The sequence below is a fragment of the Cydia strobilella genome, chromosome 5 (genome assembly GCF_947568885.1).
Source record: "Cydia strobilella chromosome 5, ilCydStro3.1, whole genome shotgun sequence".
Taxonomy (NCBI): domain Eukaryota; kingdom Metazoa; phylum Arthropoda; class Insecta; order Lepidoptera; family Tortricidae; genus Cydia; species Cydia strobilella.
Genome location: NC_086045.1, coordinates 21,413,050 through 21,438,952, shown reverse-complemented (window position 1 = coordinate 21,438,952; position 25,903 = coordinate 21,413,050). Strand labels below are relative to the sequence as shown.

Genomic DNA, 25,903 nt, shown 5'->3' with positions numbered 1-25,903 from the left:
CAGCGCTTTCTCTGCTACTCCTACTGAAAGATACATAAGACTATCCCGTTCGATCATTTCCCCCTCCACCCCTCATGACCAATCCAGTTATACTAGATTCATTTTATTCTGTGACAATAGTAATAGTTTAATTGATGTCACGTGACCTCAGCACGTGATACTACCGGTTTTGACATAAGAATCGGTAGAGCACAACACTAGTCAGTTACACTGTTTCTCCTACACAGGGAATCGCTTGAGTGTTATGAATCTTGAGTATAAAAAAAACAACTTCTTTAGTGTTGGCCTGAATAGCTTAGAATTATAACCTCTATTTCTTGAAGTACGTGTTATTACAGTACACGTAAAAATGAAAGGTACAAAAGCGAAAGGGTAACAGAACTGCAATTATTTTGTTATACTGCACTCGCTGTTATAGCCTTGACGTTATTTTTTGAATGAAAGTGTAATCTCTGTTTTCTGCTTTTAATTATGGCCGATTCACAAGAATTACTACTACAGCAAATTAAAGAACAAGGTGAACTAGTAAGAAAATTGAAGGCTGCTAAGGAATCGAGTGAAAAGGTAAATTAAATCATGAAATGTTGATGTAATATAATAAAATGTGGTGTATTGTATTACATCATTCACATACTTTATCGTATTGGATCTTGGATCATACTTGAAATGTTTTAAATTAGTTTTATTTATTCTATAGGCCTGCGTGTTCAACAAAGGCAGCCCACGGAATCAGTATGATTTATCTGAAATCGACACCCATTTTTCACAACACAGTTACATTTGCGGCTATACGCCTAGTAATTGCGATATGATACTTGCTAAAGATTTAGACAAAATAGATTTTCAAAAATACATATATATCCGGAGGTGGTGGAACCATATGCGGAGTTTCAGCATCGCTGAAGTATCGCAATTCCCTATTGTTCAACCTCCTGATGTTATGAACTCAAAACCAAAAGGCATTAGTTTATCTATTGAAGTACAGGTGTGTGTTATATATAAATTGATTAAGTATTTATTCACTGTAAATATGATTTGGCACAGTAGATAGCCTCTGGTATTATGTATCGTTTATTTTTAAATTTTATTTTGAACCTCCACATATGGTTCCTTAGTCACCACAAGGGTTGTTATTGACATCCATTATCAAAGAGCCCTATGTGAAAGGGGTCGGAACCGGTTTTTTTGTAAAACCCGAAAAGCCCAATATTTTTAATTATTTTGTGCTCTTTACGTAGGACTGAATCATGTATTAAGGTAACAACTTCGTATTATTAAATTGTCTCATTAAAAATTAAATAATAAACCGAAGAACGAAAAATAACTTAATAAGACCGGTATTTTTTGTATGAAGAAAAAACCGGTTCCGAGCCTTGCTATGAGAGACTTGGGTTTTACAACTAATTTTTAAGTGTTGTATTTTTCTGTTTTCCGGTATAAACATTGTAAAGCTGTGGTGACAAGGGACTGTATTGGATATTTTGGCATAACATTGGATACAACCGGTCAAGCATGTCTTTCCGAGCAATAAGTCTTGTGAAAATCCATAAAACCGTGTTGAGGTTGCACAATATAAACAGAGTTCTAACTAAGACTATTACAACATCAGCTTGTTGCAAGGTATTAGAAAGCTAAGCAATTTATATTAAATAAAATGCCTTTTTTATTTGCCTTAAGTAGCATTTTTTTAAATAATGTTTTGGGTTAACCTTTTGGACGCCAATGACGGATATATCGACACCGCAGGTCCAACGCCAAAGGTGGATTAATCCGTCATAGTCCACAGAGCAACATAGACCTACGTGCATGTGCATAAAGTTCAGTTTCAGTTTTGACATTTCTGTGACAGCTTTTGTGTTTGATACGGCGTCGAAAAGGTTGAATATTGCTAAAATATGACAGTCTCACCTTTTTTGTAAGTTGTCAATAGGAATAGTTCCTAATTGTATCTTTCGTCAGTATCCTGATTGTGGTTTAAAATGGAGATGGTAAATATTTTAAGAGCCTGCCGCAAATTCTTTTAAGCATGAATAGAATATAATATACTCCTTTAATTGTTTAGTGCTGGGGATTCCTGTTTTGGCATGTGTTTATTGTTTTTTTTTAGATTTAGATATTATTGAATCGATGATGGACAATTTTACTAGCTTATAATATATTTCATTGGAATATAATACTATTTGAGGTGTACAATTTTCAGTACAAAAATATAAGTAACATGATAATAATATGTATAACCCTTATTATTAACCCTAGAGTCCGCTATGAGCATTTTGCCACCTGTGTCAAAAAAACTTGGATTACTTGATCGCATACATTTGTCATAGATACTAAAAAGTACGGAACCCTCGGTGGGCGAGTCCAACTCGCACTTGTCCGGTTTTTTTGTACTAGTTACTAAGTGTAAAACTATAAATGTTACTTTTTCTAATACTTTTTGATTTATTTTATCCCATAAAAATGATTACAAACTGATTTATCCATTATTTTAAACAAAAAATCATGTTAAGTATGGGCGGCAAAATCCTCCTCACGCGAGCACTCACGTTGCAACAAAAGACGCGTCTTTTCTAGGGTTAAATAAATAAATAAAATAAAATAAAAATGTTATTTATTTAGGTATCAACCCATTACATTAAAATAATAATTATTATAATTTAAGATATAGAAATTAACAAACACTCATCTTCTTTCAGATAAAGGAGGAGGTAGCAAAGCTATTAGCCCTTAAAGCCCAGCTCGCTCCAGAAGATGCCGCTCCACAGAAGTTCATCCTCAAAACGCCAAAGGGTACTCGGGATTACACTCCACAGCAAATGACCATAAGAAATGAGGTTTTGCAGAAGATTATAACGGTTTTCAAGAGGCATGGCGCTGAATGTATTGACACACCTGTGTTTGAATTGAAGGTTTGACTATGCAGTTTTATCTTACATCAATGACTGGCTAGACTACTCAGCTCGAAGCCCAAATACAGAATATAATTTTTTACAGTGTCCTACTGTCAATAGTGGGGTAAAAAGGAACCATAAAAAAGGAGTTCCTACTTCTTACACAGTACTGTGCTACCATGAAAGCTTTGCTAAAAAGAATCTGTAGTTTTTTTTTTGTAGCTACAAAAACAAATTTTTCTTACCTTGGTCATAGAGAAATAAGTTCTTAAGTAAACTTAAGAGTGCTCACTTATTAATAGCTTCCTTACTTAATAATTATAAGTTGTTTGGGAGGTATGGTATGACTTATTATAAATAAGTTGTAAACTTGCTTAAAACTTGATATCTACTTTACTAAGTTCAAATATTATCATAATTACATTTTCGCAAAGCTCGCTTAAAACATATTATTAATGGGTTTTTATCTATGTAAGGAGTAAAGTACTCTAAGCTAACTTATTTCTCTACGCCTCAGTGGAGTTATAACAAAATATGAGCCCTGCTATAGATAGGGCAAAGGAGAAAATTCATATGGCTCAATTTTACCTCCTTGGATACAAATTATACAATACCTTTAACCTAAAACCAAAGAGGATATAATAAGATAGAGCGGTACTGTCATAGTAAATTTTGTAACCCCAGTAAATTCACTGCCATCTATCGACACACCTTAAAACTAAAAATGAAGATTTATAAAAATACGATAAAATGTATTTAAATATGGATAAATGATTTTTTTATTTGCATTAATAATTTTTATGATTTTGACCCATGTTCTTTCACTGATATGTGTTAAAATTGTTAAATAATAAAAGCGTCAACGCCATCTATACGACAGTAGGCCAAAGCTAGTAGCACCCTCTGATCGAGAATCAAATTTTCTTAATTTTCGAGGCACGTTTTTTCCTTACACTGTATCCATCTATTACGGAGTTATATCTATCTGCTAAAACCGACCGGTTTGGCCTAGTGGGTAGTACCCTGCCTGTGAAGTCGATGGTCCTGGGTTGGAATCCCGAAGAGAGCATTTATTTGTGTGATGAACACAGATATTTGTTTCTGAGTCATGGGTGTTTTCTATGTATTTATCTATATAAGTATGTATATCGTCGCCTAGCACACATACTACAAGCTTTGCTTAGTTTGGGGCTAGGTTGAGCTGTGTAAGATGTCCCCTGATAATTATTTATTAATTAAAAAAATATAAATGGATTTGGCCTGGCTGCTTTCTATTATACCATATCATAATCAATCGTAAAGTTAAGAGACCATTCGTAATTGTATGCTTCACTATTATTTTAATGTGGTGTCTGTAACATACCTAACCCTTTAACTGTCCAGATTATAAGAATAATCCTCAATTCAAGCCTTGTTGCCACCTTATTTATAGCAGGACAGAATTTATAGCCCTTAAAATTCTGCTTAAAAAAAAGATTGTTATTGGGTAACGTTTTCAACCAAAAGGTACCACATTATCGCTAGTTGATAAGGTTGATTTCAAATTGAAGCTATATGGAAATAGCGCCTTATTGACAACCGACAATAAGTACCCTTTTGGTTGAGAATGGCACATATAAGGGTTAAAGTTATACCATTTGTTCACAGGAAGTATTAACAGGCAAATACGGCGAGGACTCCAAACTAATATACGATCTAAAAGATCAAGGGGGCGAGATCCTCTCGCTGCGGTACGACTTGACAGTCCCGCTGGCGCGATATCTGGCTATGAGCAAGATCAACACATTGAAACGCTACCACATAGCGAAGGTCTACAGAAGAGACAATCCGGCCATGACTAGAGGGAGATACAGGGAATTCTATCAATGTGTAAGTTGCAATGGATAATATGAGTTAATCAACTTTTCTTGTAATACTTTGCTATAGTGGGCGACCCTTTAAATACAAGATTTATAGGGATGTAGAATCATTAGGTATACATTTGTGCCATTTTCAACCAAAAGGGTACTTACTTATTATCGCTTGTCAGTAAAGCGCTATTTCCATATAGCTTAAATTAGAAATGAACCTTATCGACAAGCGACAATGTGGTACCTTTTGATTGAAAACGTCACATTTGGAAAAATAATCCAAAAAAAAAGCGAAAAAGATCGATCCTAAAATTTGTCATCTAAATAAACGACTTTTCTTTTTGATAGAAAGTTCAAATTCTATTGATTTTTGTGGATTGCACCCTTTGCCCTAAATTACGTCTGTTGGTCTGTGGGCTAGTTTGTTAATATACTTAGTATTATGTATTAACATTTGTGACGTTTTCAACCAAAAGGTACCACATTGTCGCTAGTCGATAAGGTTGATTTCAAATTGAAGCTATATGGAAATAGCGCCTTATTGACAACCGACAATAAGTACCCTTTACACACCCTTTGTATGGCACATTTATTCAACAAAATGTTACTGTTGTTTCCTGACTTACGGGACAGAATAACAGCAGGAAATAATTCATCTATTCTATGCATTAAATATCGACACGGACAGTGCTAATAATATGTATATACACGACCTTATTGCCCATAGGTTAAGGTAGTAAGTACATATTTTTGTCACTTTGTCCATGTCTATATTTAATACCTAGACTGTGAAAGGCAATAACAAGCCACGAAGAGAATTGGCATTAGAAAGTGCATAGTATAGGTTACGTACGCGCCGTAAAGTGGGTCGTGTCCGGTATGTAGATCGGTGTCGCAACACACGATTCGGTTAAGGTCAAAGACAGATTACGCGGTCAACAGTCATTATCACATACCTTATGATTGGCTCCTGAATATGCATGAGCTGTATTGCTGCTTCGGTAGATGATTATGCGATTATTTTTATTTATACGTAATTTTTTGCGTAGTGACGAGCGTGGAGGCGTGTTTTTATCATGTTTTTATTACGAGACGAATTTAATGTACCTAGGTTCCATTGTATTTCCCGTGACATGGGGGGTGGGCTAGTCTTGGCAGCCCAGCTCCTCGAGGAAACCTATCAAACCTTTGATGTTGAGTAGGACCTCGGGGAGGTCTCTCGGGGATCCGAGATGTTTTGCCCTGTATGGGGCCACTCCGCTGCACTCCAGCACCACGTGAGAGGCTGTTTCTTCTGTCTCCATGCATCCTCTGCATAGGGGACTGTCTGTGACACCTGTTATAAAAATATGTTTGTTAAATAGTCCATGACCTGTTATGACACTGGTCACCATGCTCAGTCGGGTCTTCCCTAGTTGAAGGAGCACCCTTGTGAGCTTTCCGTTGATGCCAGGCATGGCATCCAAGTTCTATATTTTTTTCAATTAATTTTTTGGAATATTCTCATAATGGTGGACTTGCATTGTAATTTAAGAATTGATGAAGTTAAAACTACGCGTACGTCATGTTCACGTCAGATTTTGTCCTAGGATTTCGACATCGCCGGCCAGTACGACCCGATGGTGCCCGACGCGGAGTGCCTCAGAGTGGTCTCCGAGATCCTAGACACGCTGGACATAGGCCGCTACGTGCTGAAAGTGAACCACCGCCGCCTGCTCGACGGCATGTTCGAGGCGTGCGGGGTCCCCGCCGACAACTTCCGTGCCACTTGCTCCACTGTCGACAAACTGGATAAGGTACTATACTAGTGCATGCTAGAAGACCCATTAACCCTTCGAATGCCTTGTCCCGTATACGTCATAGACAATTTGAACTTTAATTTACAATTTCAAGGTTATTAATTCAGTAGCAAATTTTTGACACGGTCGTTCGAGGGGTCAACAGCCTTATGGTGGTCTCGGAGATCCTATAGACACGCTGGACATAGGCCTAGTAGACACATGCTCCACTATCGACATCCAGCTGGATAAGGTATATATACTAGTACACACAGAGGCACATACGGATCCATAAACAGCCTTAAAGTGGTCTTGAGATCCTAAATATCCTACTTGGGCCAGTATGTACACTACTTCCGTGCCACTTGCTCCACAACTGAATGAGGTACTCCTACCCTATATTTTCATTATTTTTACCATAAATTATTTGTTTGTCTACCCCGAACACATTTATTCGTGGCCGTCCCCACGTCTTTCCCTGCGAGTACGTTTGGTGCGCGCGTGCCTTTTAAGTTGTTTTAGTTTTGATTCTCGGTGACAAGTTGATAATTGGTTAATAAAACTCGTCTCTCACAAAGGAATTTGAGATAAATTTGGAAAAATTAACAAAAATAAGAAGTTAATTAACTATGCTTTATATGACATCCGCTTAGTATCACATGTTTGTCATTTCCCTTCGATGTCATTATAAGCGGATTCTACTGTTATTATTTCTGAGTTACGGATGTTTTGTATGTATCAGTATCTAGGGACCAATGGAAGCATTGGTTTAGAGGATTTGTTTTTAAATTGTCATATCTCTAGTGTACTCTACAATAATCTTATAAAATTTCAGTTGTCATGGGACGAAGTGCGAACCGAAATGATAAACGAGAAAGGAGTAACTCCAGAAGCGGCGGACAAAATCGGCGAATACGTCAGATTGAACGGGGGCACCGAACTGGTCGATAAACTGCTCAAAGACGAAAAACTGTCTAAAACTAAAGCCGCCGTGGAAGGCCTTGATGGCATCAAGCTCTTGCTGCACTATTGTGAACTCTTCGGTATTAAGGATAAGATCCTTTTTGACTTGAGTTTGGCGAGAGGGCTCGATTACTACACTGGAGTTATCTATGAAGCTGTTTTAACTCGTAAGTATAGATGGAATCATATCAATTGAGCTAATGCACTTACCTGTTTACTCAAAGAGTCTCAAGAATACAATGCCATTGAGTGGTAAACCACAAATTAGGATAACTACTTCGTAGTAAAAGCAGATTATAACCGCCTTGAAATGTTAGTATCGATTAACAACTCTATTTTTTAACAATAGGCTACAAAATACTTACTTACTTACTTCGCTGGCTCAGCGACCCGAAGTGGATCTTGGCCTCTGATACTAGGTTTCGCCATTCGTTCCTATTCTGTGCGATCCGACGCCATTCAGCCGCCTGGATGTCACATAGGTCCTTCTGGACCTCATCGATCCACCGGTACCTAGGCCTTCCGACCGGACGTCTCCCAGTTGGTCGCCCCAGATAAGCTTTCTTGGCCGCACGATCTTCTCCCATCCTCTCCACGTGGCCGAGCCAGCGAAGACGAGCAGCCTTGCTCTCGCCGATGATGTTGGGCTCGCCCACCAGTTCTTCCACCTCCAGGTTCTTCCTCACTCTCCAACAGCCATCCTCCCGTCTTGTAGGGCCTAAGATCCTTCTAAAGATCTTCCTCTCTGCCACCAAGAGCTTGTTTTCCTCCTTCAAGGCTACAAAATACACTAAATAATGGCTAACATAACTTTATTTGCATTTTACAACCGTCGACACCCAAAACGAATGCACTCTGTAGAAAGCCATTTGTTACAACATGTTTTTAGACCATTTTAACCCCATTCAACAAGGATTAAGGTTAAAAATTAAATATACATGCAATGCACTTCTAACTTATTTTGTAAGTAACTAGTTGGCGGCTACGAGAACAAAAGCAGATAATAGTATTGTAATAATACAATGCCATTGTTAGTACAGGTAAGTGCATTAGCTCAGTTGATATGATTCGATCTATTTTTTTATACAAATTACGCATGTACCTATTTAGTAAAATCAAACACTCGTTGCACGCGAATACGTAGTGTGCTCTCTGTCACACCTACTTACGGCAGGTAGGTGTGACAGTGTTCGATTTTACTATAGTATTCTCCGCGTCATTCAACATTGGACCTTTTGCTGTTGGTAATAGAGTTAGCGTAATGTTACTACATATTTGTTAATGAAAATAGTTGCCATCCGTTTTTTCTTACGTTCACGCGATGCGATGTTGCGTGTTAAATCGACAATGAAATCGATCAGTCCACGGTAATTAGCGATTGTAAAGTGTTAATTATGTAAGAAGGATGTTGTGCGTTTTTTTAAGTAATTTAGTAATTTACGCTAGCTTTTTGTACATTTTCAGAACCGATTAAAGTCGGCAATGAGGACCAAACTGTGGGATCGATCGCTGGTGGGGGACGATACGATAATCTCGTGGGAATGTTTGATTCTAAAAAAAAACAGGTATGTTATTGTTATATTATATTAAATTAAATTTAAATAATCACAAATTAGGGCCGGGTATTCATTTTAAACGTGTCACCTTGGAAATCCGTTCAATTTACGAAGACAGCAAATTCTTGAACATAATTGTCGTTATTGAACACAAGCAATTTATAGGTTTCTTATATCGTTTAGGTAGATATGATCTTTTAATTTTTTTAACACGTCACGCGTCATGTCTGTGTCTCACGGAAGTTTTGTTATTAAGATAGATTAATTTTCCTAGAAACAGCTCGTTAGGTCTGTCTATTAGCTATGTCTGCATTAAATTATAATGTAAATATAGAGACCAAAAAAAGGTCTGCAACGATTTTGATAGCATACGCAGTGCAAGTGTTATTTGAGTCGCCTAACTTCAAACTCGGGTAAATCCATCTGTCAGATTATGCGATTTTGGTATTAAGAAAATGTGATAGGGCAGATATTTGCCGAGAGGGTCAAAATAAATTAGAGATGCACCGGATATTCGGTTACTATTCGGTATCCGGCCTATCCTATTTTAATATCCGGCTGGATACCGGATAGTGACGCACTATCCGGCCGGATACCGGACCGGACCGGAGTAACTGCTTGATTTTGGGATAAACAAATATGAATCTAAAATCTAAACAGTCACGGTCATAATCGAAGTCGTTGATTATAAATTAAAAATTCACATGTAACATTTGCGTAATACATTCAACGTATTATTTGTTTATAGCAAAATACGCGAGCGCACGTGTACTATAAACGAAATTACTCCGTAATAACAATAACATGATATAGTTTCGAACCTAGAAAAAATAGAAATATCCGCGCAAACGTTCACTATGAAACAGGTCAATAGCACGACGCGCACCTGCAATACTCAAAATGTTCCGCCGGCCGAATATTCGGCGGCCGGATACCGGATATTCGGCCGCCGCTCAGGCCGGATATCCGGTATCCGGCCAAACAACTATCCGTTGCATCTAAATTTAAATTTATCTGTGCCCCCCACGCGCACGCGCACGCGCACGCAGGTGCCGTGCGTGGGCGTGAGCGTGGGCGTGGAGCGCGTGTTCTCGGTGCTGGAGGCGCGCGCGGCGGCGGGCGCGCTGCGCGTGCGCACGAGCGACGTGGACGTGTACGTGGCGTCCGCGCAGAAGAACTTCCTCGACGAACGCATGAAGATATGCGCCGAGCTCTGGAGCGCTGGCATCAAGGTAGGCCTACTATTTTTTTAACGTTCTGTCACAGAATAAGTAATAGTATTTATCGTACAGAACGGCCACGCACCGCCCCGCCCCGACTAGAATTACCTCGCCCCGCGACAGCAGATTGACGGCCGTTTGCCGGCCGCTCAGTACTATTTTTAAGCAACTTTCTCACACTATGACGCATTACGCGTGTACAGACGTGTCGTTCCCACATAGAAACGCAATTGATTTTTGATGTATAGCGTGTCCGCCCTGTGGTTCTGTCGTGGAGCATAAAGGTCGGTTTATATCTACTGACAATAAGCGTACCGGACACGTGCTGCGGGAGACAAAATAATGATATTCTATACAGTGTCTATTATCGTAATTTATTTACATGGTCGCGCAGACGATGATGGACACATTTTATAGAATAATATTATTTTAACTGCCCCGGCATGTGTCCGGCACGCTCAATGTCTGTTGATATAAACAGAAGGTCCGTTTCAAACTTTTTTTCACTTCTCATGCTCGTAGAGTTCTCCTTTGTGCTAGATGTAGGCTGCACAAAATGCTACTTTTATACTCTAGTGCACAAAGTAATATTTTTTTAAAGACTAAGACAATCAAATCACTGCCATAGTACACAATAAAACGTAATCGGATAATATTGTTATTCCACTTAATTTGGACCGTTTTTTAAATAATCCGTGTTTTATATATTACTAAATTATTAAAATCTTACAATACAGCATAGTTATTATAGAAATAAACTACAAAATATAGTTATAATTCGGCAGTATGAATAAAGACTTAAAGCTCCCTCCACACGAATTGCGGCGCGAAGCCACGAACGTGAGTGTGGACAGTCGCTAATCAACGAAATCGACACCACACTCGCGTTCGCGGCTTTGCGCCGCGATTCGCGCACGAGTGTGCAGTGGGCTTAAGGTAAATATCACGTGTAAAAAAAAAATGTATTTTATTTGTTTGCCATTTTTTTATTTTACTCACAATCGAAGTGAAAAGCAGTGTGTATAACTCAGGCACAAACGCCTATTTTTATCCTCGGCTATATTGGTCCTCGCTGCCGCTCGGACCAATAAATTGCCTCGTTTATGAATGAATCGCTTTGTGCCCTTGTTGTACAATCTACTATTCCATCTATTTGTTTCTTCTAGATCAACATAATTCCTTACTTTTCTAATTTATTTATTAAAAATGAGTTCCGGCGAGTTTCTCGCGCCGGTATCTTATTAGGGGAGACCGTGGTGTAGGGTTAGAACCGGTAGTAGTTTCTGACATTTATAACGTACATTGTACACTTCACTTTCGTTCCAGACGGAGCAATCGTATAAAAAGAACCCAAAAATGCTGAACCAACTGCAGCACTGCGAAGAGGCCGGCATCCCGCTGTGCGTGGTGCTCGGCGAGGACGAGCTCCGGCGCGGCGTGGTCAAGGTCCGGGACGTCGGCGCGCGGCGGGAGCAGGACGTGCCGCGAGACAAGCTGGTGGACGAGCTCACTGCGAGGATAGCAAACTTAAACACACAACTCGATGGAAATAAATAATCTTGTTTCAAATTTTTGTTTCTTTTATACCGGGTGGGTCCTGTAACGCGAGCGAATAATTAATAGTACATTATTGTCGAGGCTCGGAAGTAGCTACTTGCTGGCTGAGGATTCGTTTTAAATGGACGACCTTGGGAGTCAGTTTAATGGAATCCGAAGCCAGCAAGTAGCCTTCCAGCCGAGTCATATATAATGCTTTTCTCAAAAATGGCGCAATAAATACAAATATAATAGAAATATTTTACAGAAGCAACGTTCTTATGTATGTATTTTCACAGAAAAAAGTAAAAAGATTTGCTTTGCCGCCTTTTTATTTTTTAAATTAAAAATAGAAGTGTATTTTTCTGCTGAAAATACGCCAACCTCTTTGAGACACCTAAATAGTCGCGGTACCAACATTATAATAATAAGTACTGATCATCTGTTTGGCTGTTTAATGGACCCATGCCTTCATTTGATATGGCCACTTCAACTTTTAAATAGTTTGGAACTCGACAAATAATGGAATTTGTATGCAACATTGCAGTCCTGAAATCGAGACTGCAATGTTTTTAACTTTTTAATTTTTTGACTGACCATAAACTATGCACTTCGCGACTTATTTTTTAACGGGCAACGTCAACTTTGCCGTCCATTTTTGAGAAAAACATATTGTACTCCACAAACGATGACACTTTTATTCATTAAATCATTTTACGGTTTAGACTCACTTGTTTTAGTCACTCGCGCGACATGTTGCATGTTGCATGCGAGCGACGCGGCGCGCAGCAGCGGCAGTACGCAATACACGGTCGTCGTGAACGCTGCTCGCACTATTAGTGCTTGAGAAAGGAGACCTAGGCTCTCCGAAACATGTCGCGCGAGTGACTAAAACAAGTGAGTCTAAACCGTAAAATGATATATAATCCATACTAATATTATAAATGCGAAAGTCTGTCTGTCTGTCTGTGTGTTACCTCTTCACGCTTAAACCGCTGAACCGATTTAGTTGAAATTTGGTATACAGATAGTTTAAGTCCCGGGGAAGGACATAGGATACTTTTTATCCCAGAACTCACCCCTCAAGGGGGTGAAAAGGGGGGTGGAAATTTGTATGGGGAATCAATAACCGCTGAACCGATTTAGATGAAACTTGGTATGGGAATAGTTTGAGCTGCGGGGAAGGATATAGAATAACTTTTATCCCCGAAATCATCCCTTAAGGGTGTAAAAAATGGGGTGGAAATGTATAGTGTGGACCAATTTGGGGGTGAAAAAAGGATGGATTAAAAAGCAGATTTGTTTAAGAATTAAGGTATCCAAATTACTAATTCCACGCAGACGAAGTCGCGGGCAAAAGCTAGTAATGGTATATTGTTAGTATGTCTCACAACAGTTTAAATTCGAACACTTTTATTCAATAACTTTAAAAAAATATGAAGTCTTTAGATTATTTATTTTTCATACAAATTAAATATTACCTTCAACGTACGCCGTCATCATTGTATTTGACGTTGTCACGCTTCGGACGTGACAAAATTCGCAATACATTGCGTCTTAGAATAAACTTTAAAGTGTAATAAAAATCAAAACATAAGTTATTTTTAAAAGTAGCTGAACAAATGTTATTTAGTATGAGGAGTACAGCGTACAGTTAAATTTTTTGCTTCTGTTATAGGCCCCCACCCGGTATATTCCTTGGGGAATTGGTTCTCAGATTCGTCAAGATTACCTTAGGCATATATGTACATCGACATACGTAGGTACCTGCCCAGGTAGCAAAATGACGTCAAATGACGTCAGCGACGTCATAATGACGTAATAATGCCGTCATTGTAACGTCGCTAACGTCATTTTACGTCATTTTGCTACCTGGGTGGTACCTGCCGCAATATTTTTATCATGGAGACTGTATAAAGGAGCCAAATCTCTATGTATGAAAAGTGTCCATCAAAAAACAGTAATTAGGCGGCGTCACCATACACCGAAATACTACCAAAAACAACCTATGTAATTTGGTCGGGTTATTTGTTGCCTTATATGGTTCATGTTATACTCATGTCCCAGAGCCTAACTAGCGCCACCGGAGAGATTAGGAACTATTATTTAAAGCTTAACGCGGTCACTTTTACAACAATTCTGCCATAAGAGATTGCGATCCTTTCTATACCATCCATAATTTTTATACCACGATTCGAAATTTGAAGTAAATTTCGAATTTTGGAGCAAAACAGGCATATTTTACAGTAACTTATTTGACGATGCGTTTGTGTAAGTTTACGACTTATCATCAGGCATCGTAAACTGCGAGCGAAATCCATTGAAATGCCTTATGATAACCAGTTAGTTAGTTAGTACTTCGCAAACGAGCCTACTCCTAGACAACATGTCAAATTATAGGTAGTAGTGTGACTACTTAAATAACACAAATCAAAATATTCAATAAAATAATTTGATTTGTTCCCAAAGTTGTTCAAATTATAGGTAGTTAAATTATGTTGATGGAGTTGAGAATCAGTTCTAAGATTAGCTAGCATGATATGTGTAGCGTGGTCGGAGGCTAAAACATTCGTTCTGAACTAGCAAATATGTAAACCAATGAACAAATCGCCGCTATACTTACTCAACCTCGTATCTGCAACACTCATTTGATGACAAAAACACCCGTATTCCGAATAACAGAAAAGCGACATTTCCATCAAATGATTGTTGCAGATATGAGGTTGAGTAAGTATATCGACGAAACGCAATCGTATACCTCTTGCGTAGAATGAGGTCCCTATGACAGTTTCTTCATGGCTCTTTTGATTGGGCATTTTAAAGATAATAAAAAAGAAAAGTTTTTATCGTAGTTTTAGCCAATGAACTAAACTACCAAAAATGTTCTACAAACGTTTTATTCTGACAGCTGGTCCATAGAAAAATGATCTACCAGAGGGCCCATTCGACGCGAGGGGTAGTTTCTTTTAGCTGAAGTGACCAACAAGAGAGTTTTGTTATTCGCTGTGATATCAAAAAATAAATGTGTTAAAAGTTAAAACATATTCAAATTTAAATCCCTTTTTCAGTTACTCTTCAATAAAACATCCCTTAAATACATAACTGGTAACAACAGTGTAGTTTTCTTGAGGACTAGAATTTATTATACGATTTCTAACGTTTGTAAGCATAATTTCTATTAATTCTAGTTTTTTTTTCTATATCAAGATAAACCGGGTAATTTAAAAGTAAAAGTACGGAACCCTCCATTATGCGTGGTCTGACACGCACTTGGCCGGTTTTTATTTGTGACGTTTTCAACCAAAAGGTACCACATAGTCGCTTGTTGATAAGGCTGATTTCTAGTTGAAGATATATGGAAATAGCGCCTTACTGACAAGCGACAATAAGTACCCTTTTGGTTGAAAATGGCACATTTTATCATTTTGGGTACCTACATAAAAAATCTTTTTAACAAGTGAATGCGGCATCATTTATCCTACTTTCGAAAGCATTTAAAATACTTATAATATTTATTTTAGAATAAGTTGTTCTATGCGCATTTTGGTTTTAAATATCTAATAAGCTGTGTTACTTATTTTTGTTGTCCTTCTTTTTTAATACAGGTTGTGTTGTCTTAACTCAAATAATTTATGGGTCGGTTGCACGAAACCGTCTCGTCTCGTCTGTCACCGTTAAAGCGTTCGCAAAATTTTATTGTATGGGAAACAATGGGAAACCTTTTCGACGCCGTGTCAAACACAAAAGCAGTCATCCAGACGCCACGTCACCGGAGTGTCAAAACTGAAATTGAACTTTATGGACATGCACGTAGGCCTATGTTGCTCTGTGGTCTATGACCGATTAATTGGTCTTTGGCGTTGAACCTACGATGCGTAAAGTATATATCATTGGCTTCCAAAAGGTTAAGTGTGGTTGGTGCAACTGGCCCTTAAAATACTAAAAATTACTGGAACCGCAATAATATTTTGTATGTGTGAAATAAATGATACTGATTTCAATATTGGTGTGTTATATTATTCTTTGGGAGAACCTGACAGTTAAATTAATCCATATGGGCCAGCCCCTAAATAGATCCATACTAATATCACAATAAAATGCAACTTTCTTATCAGTTTTTGAACAAACAAGATAGCTTTTACCAGCTGGTGTGGTGTAAAGGTATTTGCTTCTGCTGTTGCTCTGCAAGGTGCAGGACAAACTCCCCAACGAACGGTCGTGCGCTGTCCTCCACACTCGTAGAGGCGTTCTTTCGCTGCATTCTCCGCTTCGCGATTGCCACTCAAAGAACCTTTTTGCTCCAGCGACCAGCGGTACTACGAGCATTGTGCCCCACGACGACGACTTGTTTCTTTTAAGATCTGCTCATTTCTAATACAAACAGTATCAATGACCTTATAGTCAACGCCCTCGACTGGGTTCTATTGACCTCGATAGATCCTAGCTCCGTACTCAAAAATGCCATGTCACGGACGCTCCGAACTTGGCAGCGATCGATTGTTCCCGCCATACTCGCTGTGGTTCCTGTCATTGTGCCCTAACTTACCGTGAAGAACGACAACACGATTAGCACCGATATAAAACTGTTAAACCAATGGAACTCCTACTCATTACCTCGCACACCGCATCAGAAGCAACATCTGTCAATCTGTGATGAGATGATTCCTTATAAAATTTACCTAATTTTAACTTTAACGGTGCTATTTACGTTCACAAGTGGTTCAGTGCTGAAAGATGCTTTAGAGGAACATCTAAAGGACATATCTCACAACGAGGGAGCTGAATCCATCAAACATGATAAGGAAAAGGGCGAAAAAGTGCATCAAATAGAAAGCCGTGTCAGCGACGACCACAAAAACCAGTACTCTAAAGCCAGTGATGAAGCCAAATATATCAAGAAAGATCACGATACGAAGTCATCATCGGAAAGTGACGCCTATAAAGGCCACGTTTCGAAACAGGACAAAGCAGAGGATAGCCATGCGAATGGATTCAAAAGAGGACATAAAAAGGGACATCAAAAGCAGGGATTTCAAAATTCCTACCACAAGGACGAGTCTTCGAATAAAAGCACGTTCTTCGACGATTTTAACGACGAAGGCGACGAAGCAGCCTATAACAGCCGATTGAACAATCATGATAATCTAGCCGGACGGACCTACCACGGATCGCACAATAACGGTAACGAATACGTGCGTGACAACAATCACCATGGTGGTTACAACCGATACGCCGACAATGGACATAAGAATATAGGGCACAACGATTATGGCAAGAAGCATTATTTAGATGATCACTCCAATTACAATAAATATCGCGACGATAGGAACCAATATGATAGGGGAAAAGTACACGACCACCGCGAATACCGCGAACCAGTTGTACACAGGGACTCCGGTTGGGGTTGGCAAGAAGAACGGAGAGGTTGGGAGCGACCAGGTTGGGACCGAGATGAAGGATGGAATAGAGATCGGGGGTGGAACAGAGATCAAGGATGGGACAGAGGACAAGATTGGGACAGGGGCGGCTGGGATAGAGATTACGCTGGCCCAGGATATTACGACAGTCGCGGTTTGCGCCACGATGGTGGATATGGCTATGGATACGGTTACGGCGAATCACGAGCGGCACCCGTGGCTGCTGCAGAGGTGCCCAGAAACGCACCAGTGGTTGCCCACAGGAAACAAACTATCACTATATATGAAGATCCAAGATATGACGGATCAGAGAAAGGACAGCTAAGAAAAGAGGAGGGAGACTATTTGGAGCTGGAGTACAAACCAAGTAGCCAGCGATATGCTAGTTATGACGACACACAATACTATAATATACCAAGGCAAGGCACGGAATCAAGTAAAATCAATAGGTTAGTTTACAACTATAAACGCCATTAAAAATAACATTTTCTTTAGTGTATAATTTAATTCAATAAAATTGTTGCTCTTTCTAGATACTCATTAAATTACGGTTTCAATTGAGGAATTTTAATAAGTCGTATAAAGTGATGTCGACTTCGGGGTTGGTGACGGGTAAATTTAGTTAGAATAATGTATTCATATTGTAATAATATCTAAGTATAAGTACCTAAGTGCATTGAATTTTATTTTCCTTTGTGACATCTTAAGTCATGCTGAGAACGTGAATATTGAAACGGAATCTTGATATGAGATATTTGCCGATGTGCAGTAAAGCGAGGAAGTCAAATATAGGTATTTCGAAGAGGGTATCTGGTGAGTAGGTGTGTGACGCACGGACGGCCGGTCGGGCGGGATATTTCAATATGGTACATCTGCTACAGTCGAGCGCGCTACGCCTTGGACCGTGACGGGACGCCGGGGCGTGCAAAATCGGTGTCGTCGGTCAGCTTTAGCGTAACTAAACTTAAATGAAACTATGGAATCACGTGTTAAATCGTTACTTACATCCGTAACGCTGTGACTGCGATATCAAACGCATATTATTTACTTTATGCTCACCTATTTTCCTGGCACCGAAACAGTACAAAATATGAAATTAATTCTCCAAGTCCGCCTCATAATTTGTTAACTAAAGCGTGAACTCTCCAAATTCAGAAAACTTGGGTGTCTGAGGATAATTTCCGTCGAGTTTCGGAATTAAGTCACTTTATTGCCCCATCCGCTTTAATTAAAAGACGTCGTTATTGAGGCACTACCCACTCGTAGATATATTTTTCAGTACTTTTATTTGTAATTTAAATTTTGCAACCCTTCACTGCGGTTGCAAGGGGGATAAACTAATTTAAACGTTAAGCTCCCGGCAAAGTCGTATTCTAATTATGTATGTGCACTGGCGACCTTTTAAAATTGGATTAAGCAGCACATTTAGGAAAACTCGTTTTTACACATTTTTTACCTTTGTGGTTTTGCTTTCGAACCGCTTAAAACGCACGGTTTCGAAGTAAAAAAAAATGTCATCATTTTAGTAGCGTTATTGTATGAAAAAAAGTTAGAAATAATTTGAATTCTGTAAATAATACTTAATGATGTAAGTTTAGGTGGGGTAAGAGAAACTATGAGGCCAGGGAAACACTTGTAGGGAAAATAAACAGATATAATTAAAGATATTAACCCTTCAATGCATATTGTTGCCAAATGTATACAAAGCATTGGACAGCTCACAGATTCAACAGAAAAAAAGCTTAAGTTTCAGAACGCACCTTTAAAAACTTACTTTACATTTTATTTATGTAATGTAAGTAACATTACATACATAAAATGTACTTTAAAATACTTACGTAGAAGGACTTTCTTCATACGGTTTTCTTGCCCCGAATAAAATAAACAATGTTACTCATTTCCTACGGCCTTACCTATTAAATTGTTTGTTAATTATAATATCAATTCGTGAATGTTATAAGTTAAGCAAACAAAACGAATTAAGGGTTTACTACAAACGAAAACAGTTTCCGAAAGATATGAATATTACCAGCCAATTTGCAATTTCGGATTAAAAATATTCAACCTCTTGCCTTTGTGCGCTAGCTAGTGTTTGATTTTGCTTGCTGTTGAATTAATTGAGGGTAGTTTTCGAAAATGCAGACACCCTTGTCGCTCGGTTACTTTGAAGTTACTGATTTACCTACGTGAATATTAATAAATATCACTGGGGTTGTGAAATAAAACTATGAAAACGGATTATATCGCGTATATTGAATTTATAATACATCCCGACGTTTCGAACTCTTTACAGCGTTCGTGGTCAACGGGTGACTGAGGAAAAATTACAAAATGCAAAAATACCCACATACTAAAATAATGAACAATCATAGACTCATTCATTATTTTAGTATGTGGGTATTTTTGCATTTTGTAATTTTTCCTCAGTCACCCGTTGACCACGAACGCTGTAAAGAGTTCGAAACGTCGGGATGTATTATAAATTCAATATACGCGATATAATCCGTTTTCATAGTTTTATTTCATGAGTAACTATCGCGGTAACCGAAGACAATATTATCACTGGGGTTGGTTTGGAATTTCGTAGACTCGTATTGCACTACTTGCTGTAGGTATAGGTAAGTACTAAATTACTAATATGTCATTTAACTTTTGAAATCCCAACTTGTATTGATTTGATACGACCTTGACGCGATTCGTAATGCATCACGCTTCTGGTTATTGGTATAGGTTTTGAATAGTTGGTAATTGATGAGATTTTGTATATGTCTATTCTTATAATTGTGTAAAACTTTATAAGGAAACTCGCACAGAAGCTGCATCACTATCGATCGTGTTTGTTTGATATACCAGTCTTTGGTAGATACCTAAGCTACAATTGATTAGGTATTTATATTCAATATTTTTAGGCGGTTGTTCCAAATAGCCCATTGGTGCTATTTGATAGACAATTAGACATCTGTCGTTTTTTATTATTTTATAAGTTTTATAACTACATATAAAAGCTAAATATAAATATTATGTTGCGTTTATAGAAGTTTGATATTATTTATTTTGACCCATATGTCCGATTTGGTTTAAAATTTCGAATTTAGTTAGAATATTGATATTTCTAACACAACTAAAATACTGGAATATTATCCCCCTTTTCTTTTTAGAAGCAAGTAAAAAGAACAGTACATACCTATACCAGGACTACAAGGAGGATTTAAGGATGACTCACGTTAGACTGGGCCGTGTCCGGGCCGGAGCATCCGGCGCTTCGGTTTCTATGGAAACCATCACGTGATCACCTGTCACGTCATAGAAAAGTAAGCGCCGGAAGCTCCGGACCAGTCTAACGCGAGTCATCCTTTAAGAGGCAACAGGAGTGGTCATTTATTCATACAAACGTACTCGACTGTTTCCTCCGGGGTTTTTGAAGATAGAGCAATGATTTTTTCAATACAGATTATTATTATCAATATCTGTGTCGGACTATTTTTCTTTTTTTGATATTTTTGTTTTTTAAGAGCACTTCAAATATTCGCAAAAACGGCATAATTTACTAGGCCGCAAAGAGAAGCATGGGTATTCAAAACTTGACATATTTTAGCCTAAACAGCAAAACAGTGCGACGCAGATAATTTCATTACCATTTAGATCTCAAAATTTCGTTACATTTGGTTAAGTTTTAGAGGAGGAAACAGTCTAGTACTTGCTAGTACGAAACCTCGTTTTATGAGATTTACTCAGGAATTTTTTGCCTAACCTGGCGTTGTCATTATCGCACTAAAATATTTAAATCTCAACTCCCGTATTAAAAAGAAAAGAAATCACGCAAGAAAGGACTAATCGTTGTGCCCTCTTTTTATTGCTCTTCCTAACGACTTATCTTAGGAGTCTTAGGGCACTAAAGCAATTCGAAAATGGCACTCGCATAGCTCCAATAATCGTTAGCAGCGATTGGAAAACAACTGTGATTATGGGGGTATTATCTTGGGATAGTCGCTCTCTCTTTACCACTGTAAGTGTGGTTAGTGCTATCTCATTTCTTTTTGGGAAGGGATGGTCGAAATAGAGTGTCATTACTTTAACGAACTTTCGATGGTCCGTGTCGGCGGGATGGGGTTCGAACGAGACTATTTGTCCTGTTGGGTTACGAATGTGGGTGCGTAAATTGAACAGAAAACCATTCATACGAACATTACGAATTACGAACTGGCTTACATTTAGGTTGTGTAGAAAAGACGAAATTGGTGCATTGTTTACGGTTGACTTAGAAAGGATGCAATCGTTTTATGAAATACACCGGAGAGGGATTTTAGAAGCCGTTCGCGTCAGCGCGACCTCCGTCGCCTATTTACCTAAAATTCTCAAATCTGAGAAGGGGCTCATCTTCTCAAATCTTACATAAATTACGTTACGTTATTAATGCGAATTTAGGTAGTACGGATATATGTTTGTCTAGATAATGTTTGAATGAAAGTTATAGATTGATGAAAATTGGTATTATCAATTAAAAGAGATTTTGATAACAACGAGATCAGCCTACTATTTATATACTCGTAGTGTAGTTTAGTAAGTAAAAGCTTTCTGGCGGTTGAAATATTGACTAAATTAGTGCCTCGTATTTTTGAAGTCAGTTAAGTTTTAGTGTATTCGGGTAATTCCGAAAGCAAATAAACCACAAAAAACCGGCCAAGTGCGGGTCGGACTCGCGTTTCAAGGGTTCCGTACATTACACAATTTAAACAATGTATTTTTTATGTGAAACGTGAGTGAAATGCCTTAAAAAAACCCGTAGCGGTCGGATCAAAAACTAAGTAATTAAGCCCGACTCACGCTTGACTGCACATTTCTAATAGGTTTTCCTGTGATCTATAGGTAAAGACCTATTTTGTGTATTTTTTTAGAAATTTTTGACCCAGTAGTTTCGGAGATAAAGGGGGGGACGCTCATTTTTTGCCATTTTCTTGAATAACTTCTAAACTGTTTATCCTAAAATTATAGAAAAAATATATTTGAGATTCTCATAATGAGCTCTTTCATTTGATATGTAACACGATATAGTTTGAAAAACTTTATTTTTTAATTTTCTCATTTACCCCCGAAAAGGGACTCTTATTACAACGAAATATTTTACGATTTTTTAATTCGATTTTTAAATGATTTTCGGGATTACGCAATTTCCGAAATTACACATTACATTAGGTACCATTGTTTATGGGCACTGCTTAAGATTTTAAGCTGTAATGCACGTTGTGTCTACACATATCATCGGTAAAGTTCAACACAAACACAGTTATAGTTAGTATCAATAGAAACTTGTCTCCCCGTTCCTGAAGACGCAACAATGAAGTTAACTCTTATCTGGGCCGTTTATTGTTTGAGTTCGCTGGATGGCAGTTTTGCTTCCCGGCTTGATTTGAGCAAGTCGGGCGTTCCTTTGGCGGTTTCCATTTATAATACACGGGTTATGTTTAAAATACCGAAAATTGGCCAATTTAAACATTGTATTCTAACTTTCAGAAAACGTACTTTGCAATCGTCCTCGAGAAAAAGCTAGTTTTATCCAGGAAATATAGTTTTAGTTTAGCTAAGTGAGAATGGCATTACATTTAGTCAAAGCCTAACCACAAAAGTGGTTAGGAAATCTTGTTTTAACTGAGAAACGTGTTTTAACTTTTCCAAAACCGTTATCGTTATCGTAACCGGTTAATTTATTGAATGCGAACTAAAAACAAATCGTTATCTCTTCTTACCGGTAAGAAGAATGAAATTTTATGGTTCGCGGGGGACGACATAATACTCTCGGCTTTTAGACACTCTCGTTTTCATAGGTACGTGGAAGATACGTACTCGTTCTATCTTGCTTCGATATTTTCAATTTAACCTTTTAATTTCGTTCCACAAAAACGAAAGACGAACGAATTTGAAACTGGTACCTATCTCTATAGAACAGGGGCCCTATTCGAGATGCACAACTGTCAGTTTCGGCTTCAACATCAGTTCAACAGTGGAATGAATCATTTGTTCATCAACTGTGGAAAGTATCATTTGGTTGTACACCAAAACTCATTCATTGAAAAAATTATGCAACAAAAATCAACTTTGTTTTCTTACTACTATACGGTTTAAAATGGCTCTGAACTCTGCGTGGTTCGGTTTGGTTTCGTTGTCACCTAACTGTGGATTGCTAATGTCAAATTTACCTATTTGACAACACACGATTTCTTCCATTCAACTGAAGTTCAACACGAAACGTCACTTAACGCATGTCGAATACCGCTCCAGTTCTTTAAGTAATCGCCAACGGAAACCCAAACCTTTTTCTTCTCGAGTACGAATCCGGTTTGAAAAATAAAACGGTTTTCTAGTCCTGGCTCGAATGGTATCGGAATAGTCGTGTCTTGACCGTCCCGTGGGCTGTAAAGCCGTCCACAAAGGGGTACTCGTTCAGTCGTGACGAATCCGCTGCCTGTAGCCAACTAATTGCTATGAAATGAACCGCTCCCGTGGGCTTTAGCCCCGATTTTGTTTTAATCGAAATTTTCTGAGCCTGTGTTATTCTAAACGATCCGTGGTTTCTTCGATTTGAGAATGTAACAAGATTTTATCGCTGACTGTAAGTTTCTTTCAACAGTCAACTACTCATCGATACAATTCTAATAAACCCAAACACAATTAGGATGTGTTATTTTATCACAGAGATCCTATGGCTTTTAATGAAGATAAGAATCCTTATAGCTACATGGTTTGCATACAGTGTTTGCTGAATCTAAGAGGCCAATTGAAACTTAAACTAATATCTAAATGATGTCAGTCGCCCGTGCGTCTCGCTCGCGTCAATACATGTACGGACAAGTACAAGAGACATGCACGCGTGACTGTCATCATTTAGTTAAATTTAGATATTATTCAAAAACGCTGCCCAATCATACAATGCTACACAATGTAAGTTTGAACCCGTAGCAGCCTCGCAATCCGTGTCGTAGCGGTGAAGTTCCAAAGAATGTCGCCTCCGGTGGTTCGGCCACGTTTATCACAGGCCAGCTGACTACGTAGGAAACATAATATATGCCTTAACCTAGCCCTAGACCAGACCCCAGACCCCACGGCAGACCAAAAGAGCGATGGCTCGATGTCGTGAAAGCAGATATAAACGAGCTCACACGAGAAGACGCCCAGGATCGCGCAAAGTGGAGAAAGGCAAGTAGGAAAGCGGACCCTGGCCAAGGCCGGGATAACGCTAAATACAGAAAAATGTATGTAAGTTTGCATTGGTCATATATTTTGCACTGGCTATTAGGTTGGTAGCTAAAAAAAACACTCCTTTTTTATTGTTTCAAAGTAGAATCCATAGATATGCAAATAATTTAAAAGCAAGGTCTTATTTTAAATGCTTAAAGAGTTGTAAAGACGTCAAAGAAAGAATGGACATTTTCTATAACTTTATGAATTTTTATGGTTTCCTATTAATTTCGAAAGAAGCTCTTTGTGAAACTTCAGTTAAAAATTTTAAAAGTAAGTGGGTACATTAGTAAAATAATTGTGAAGGTTCTTCTTCTTCTTCGAGCGCCTTGGCGCTGCCTAGGAACCAACTGCGCAACTTGGTTAGGGTGCTTACCGGGCACTGCGGCCTAAATAAGCACATGCACACTATGGGGAAACGTGACATGGGGCGGTGCAGACTCTGTATGGAGGCAGAGGAGACGCCCCTACACATCCTCACAGACTGCCCCTGCCTAATGCGCACTCGTGACTTGATCCTGGGTGGATATATATTGCGCCCGGAGGAGTTAAAGTCTCTCGAAACCAAAAAGATCCTGCAGCTGTTTTAAGTTGCAGGTTTGGATCGAGAGTTGTAGTAGGTGGCGATCACAATAGATCAGAGATGGTCGCAGTGATACATAGGCTCTGGAGCCTTACATAGCCCCTAGAAAAAGAAGAAGAAGAAGGTTATAAACATAGGAATGCTTTAGTATGCTAGTATTCTGTTTGTTGTTTGTTTGTGTCGAGTCGGGTCTTTATTATTCAAGAGAAATGTTTTTGGCAAAAATTTCATTTTTGGTACAAGCTTTTATCTTTGACTGTACTTTTCTTTGCACAGGCAACTAATATTCATCGAGACAATTCTAAAAACCCCAAACACAATTAGGTTGCGTTGTTTTATCACAGAGTTCCTATGACCACTTCCTGTCTCCATCATCAGATCAGCTCGATGGTACCATAATATTGCATTGTCACCCGACTTACATATGAATGCAAATTTTCAGCTTCATCGGAAACCGGGAAGTGGGTCAAATTTAACTTGCAAAATTTGACCCTTACAAACATGTTACATACATATTACATATATAGGTACATTGCAAGTTAATAAAAAAAACGTAAAAACAAACACCTACCAAAGAATATCAAATTTCAATTATGGAAAACCTAAAATCTGTATCGGTCTCTGTATGAATTTTTCGTGTTCAACTTGATTATCAACTACTTATACTTACTTCGATGATTATGACTTTCGTTATCATTTCAAATAAGTACTTACGTTTACTTTATATTTTAATTCTTTTCGCACCAGGTAGTTTATAATTAAACCTTCGTAAGCTAGTACGTCCGTGCTGCCCACCGTTCCACGTAGGTATCTCAGGCAGGCAGTTGGGCGATTTGTACTAGCACTAGCTCATAGCTATGCGTGCTTTACACGAAG

At 38.5% G+C, this 25,903-nt stretch overlaps 1 protein-coding gene across 3 annotated transcripts; it reads left to right on the top strand.

The window, feature by feature from the left end:
- The first annotated feature begins 299 nt into the window (after positions 1–299).
- On the top strand, positions 300–11,827 carry LOC134741597 (histidine--tRNA ligase, cytoplasmic). 3 transcript variants are annotated; one of them, XM_063674435.1, is made up of 9 exons: positions 300–564; positions 698–985; positions 2,697–2,909; positions 4,539–4,760; positions 6,331–6,537; positions 7,355–7,649; positions 8,947–9,047; positions 10,088–10,270; positions 11,585–11,827. In XM_063674435.1, the coding sequence occupies exons 1-9, from the start codon at positions 472–474 to the stop codon at positions 11,813–11,815; spliced, it is 1,833 nt and encodes a 610-aa protein (XP_063530505.1). In that variant the 5' UTR covers positions 300–471; the 3' UTR covers positions 11,816–11,827. The 3 variants fall into 3 exon arrangements, with proteins under 3 accessions (XP_063530505.1, XP_063530508.1, XP_063530506.1); XM_063674436.1 differs by lacking the exon at positions 698–985 and adding an exon at positions 1,452–1,620 and having other exon boundaries at positions 403–564; XM_063674438.1 differs by lacking the exon at positions 698–985 and having other exon boundaries at positions 304–564.
- The last annotated feature ends 14,076 nt before the right edge of the window (positions 11,828–25,903 follow it).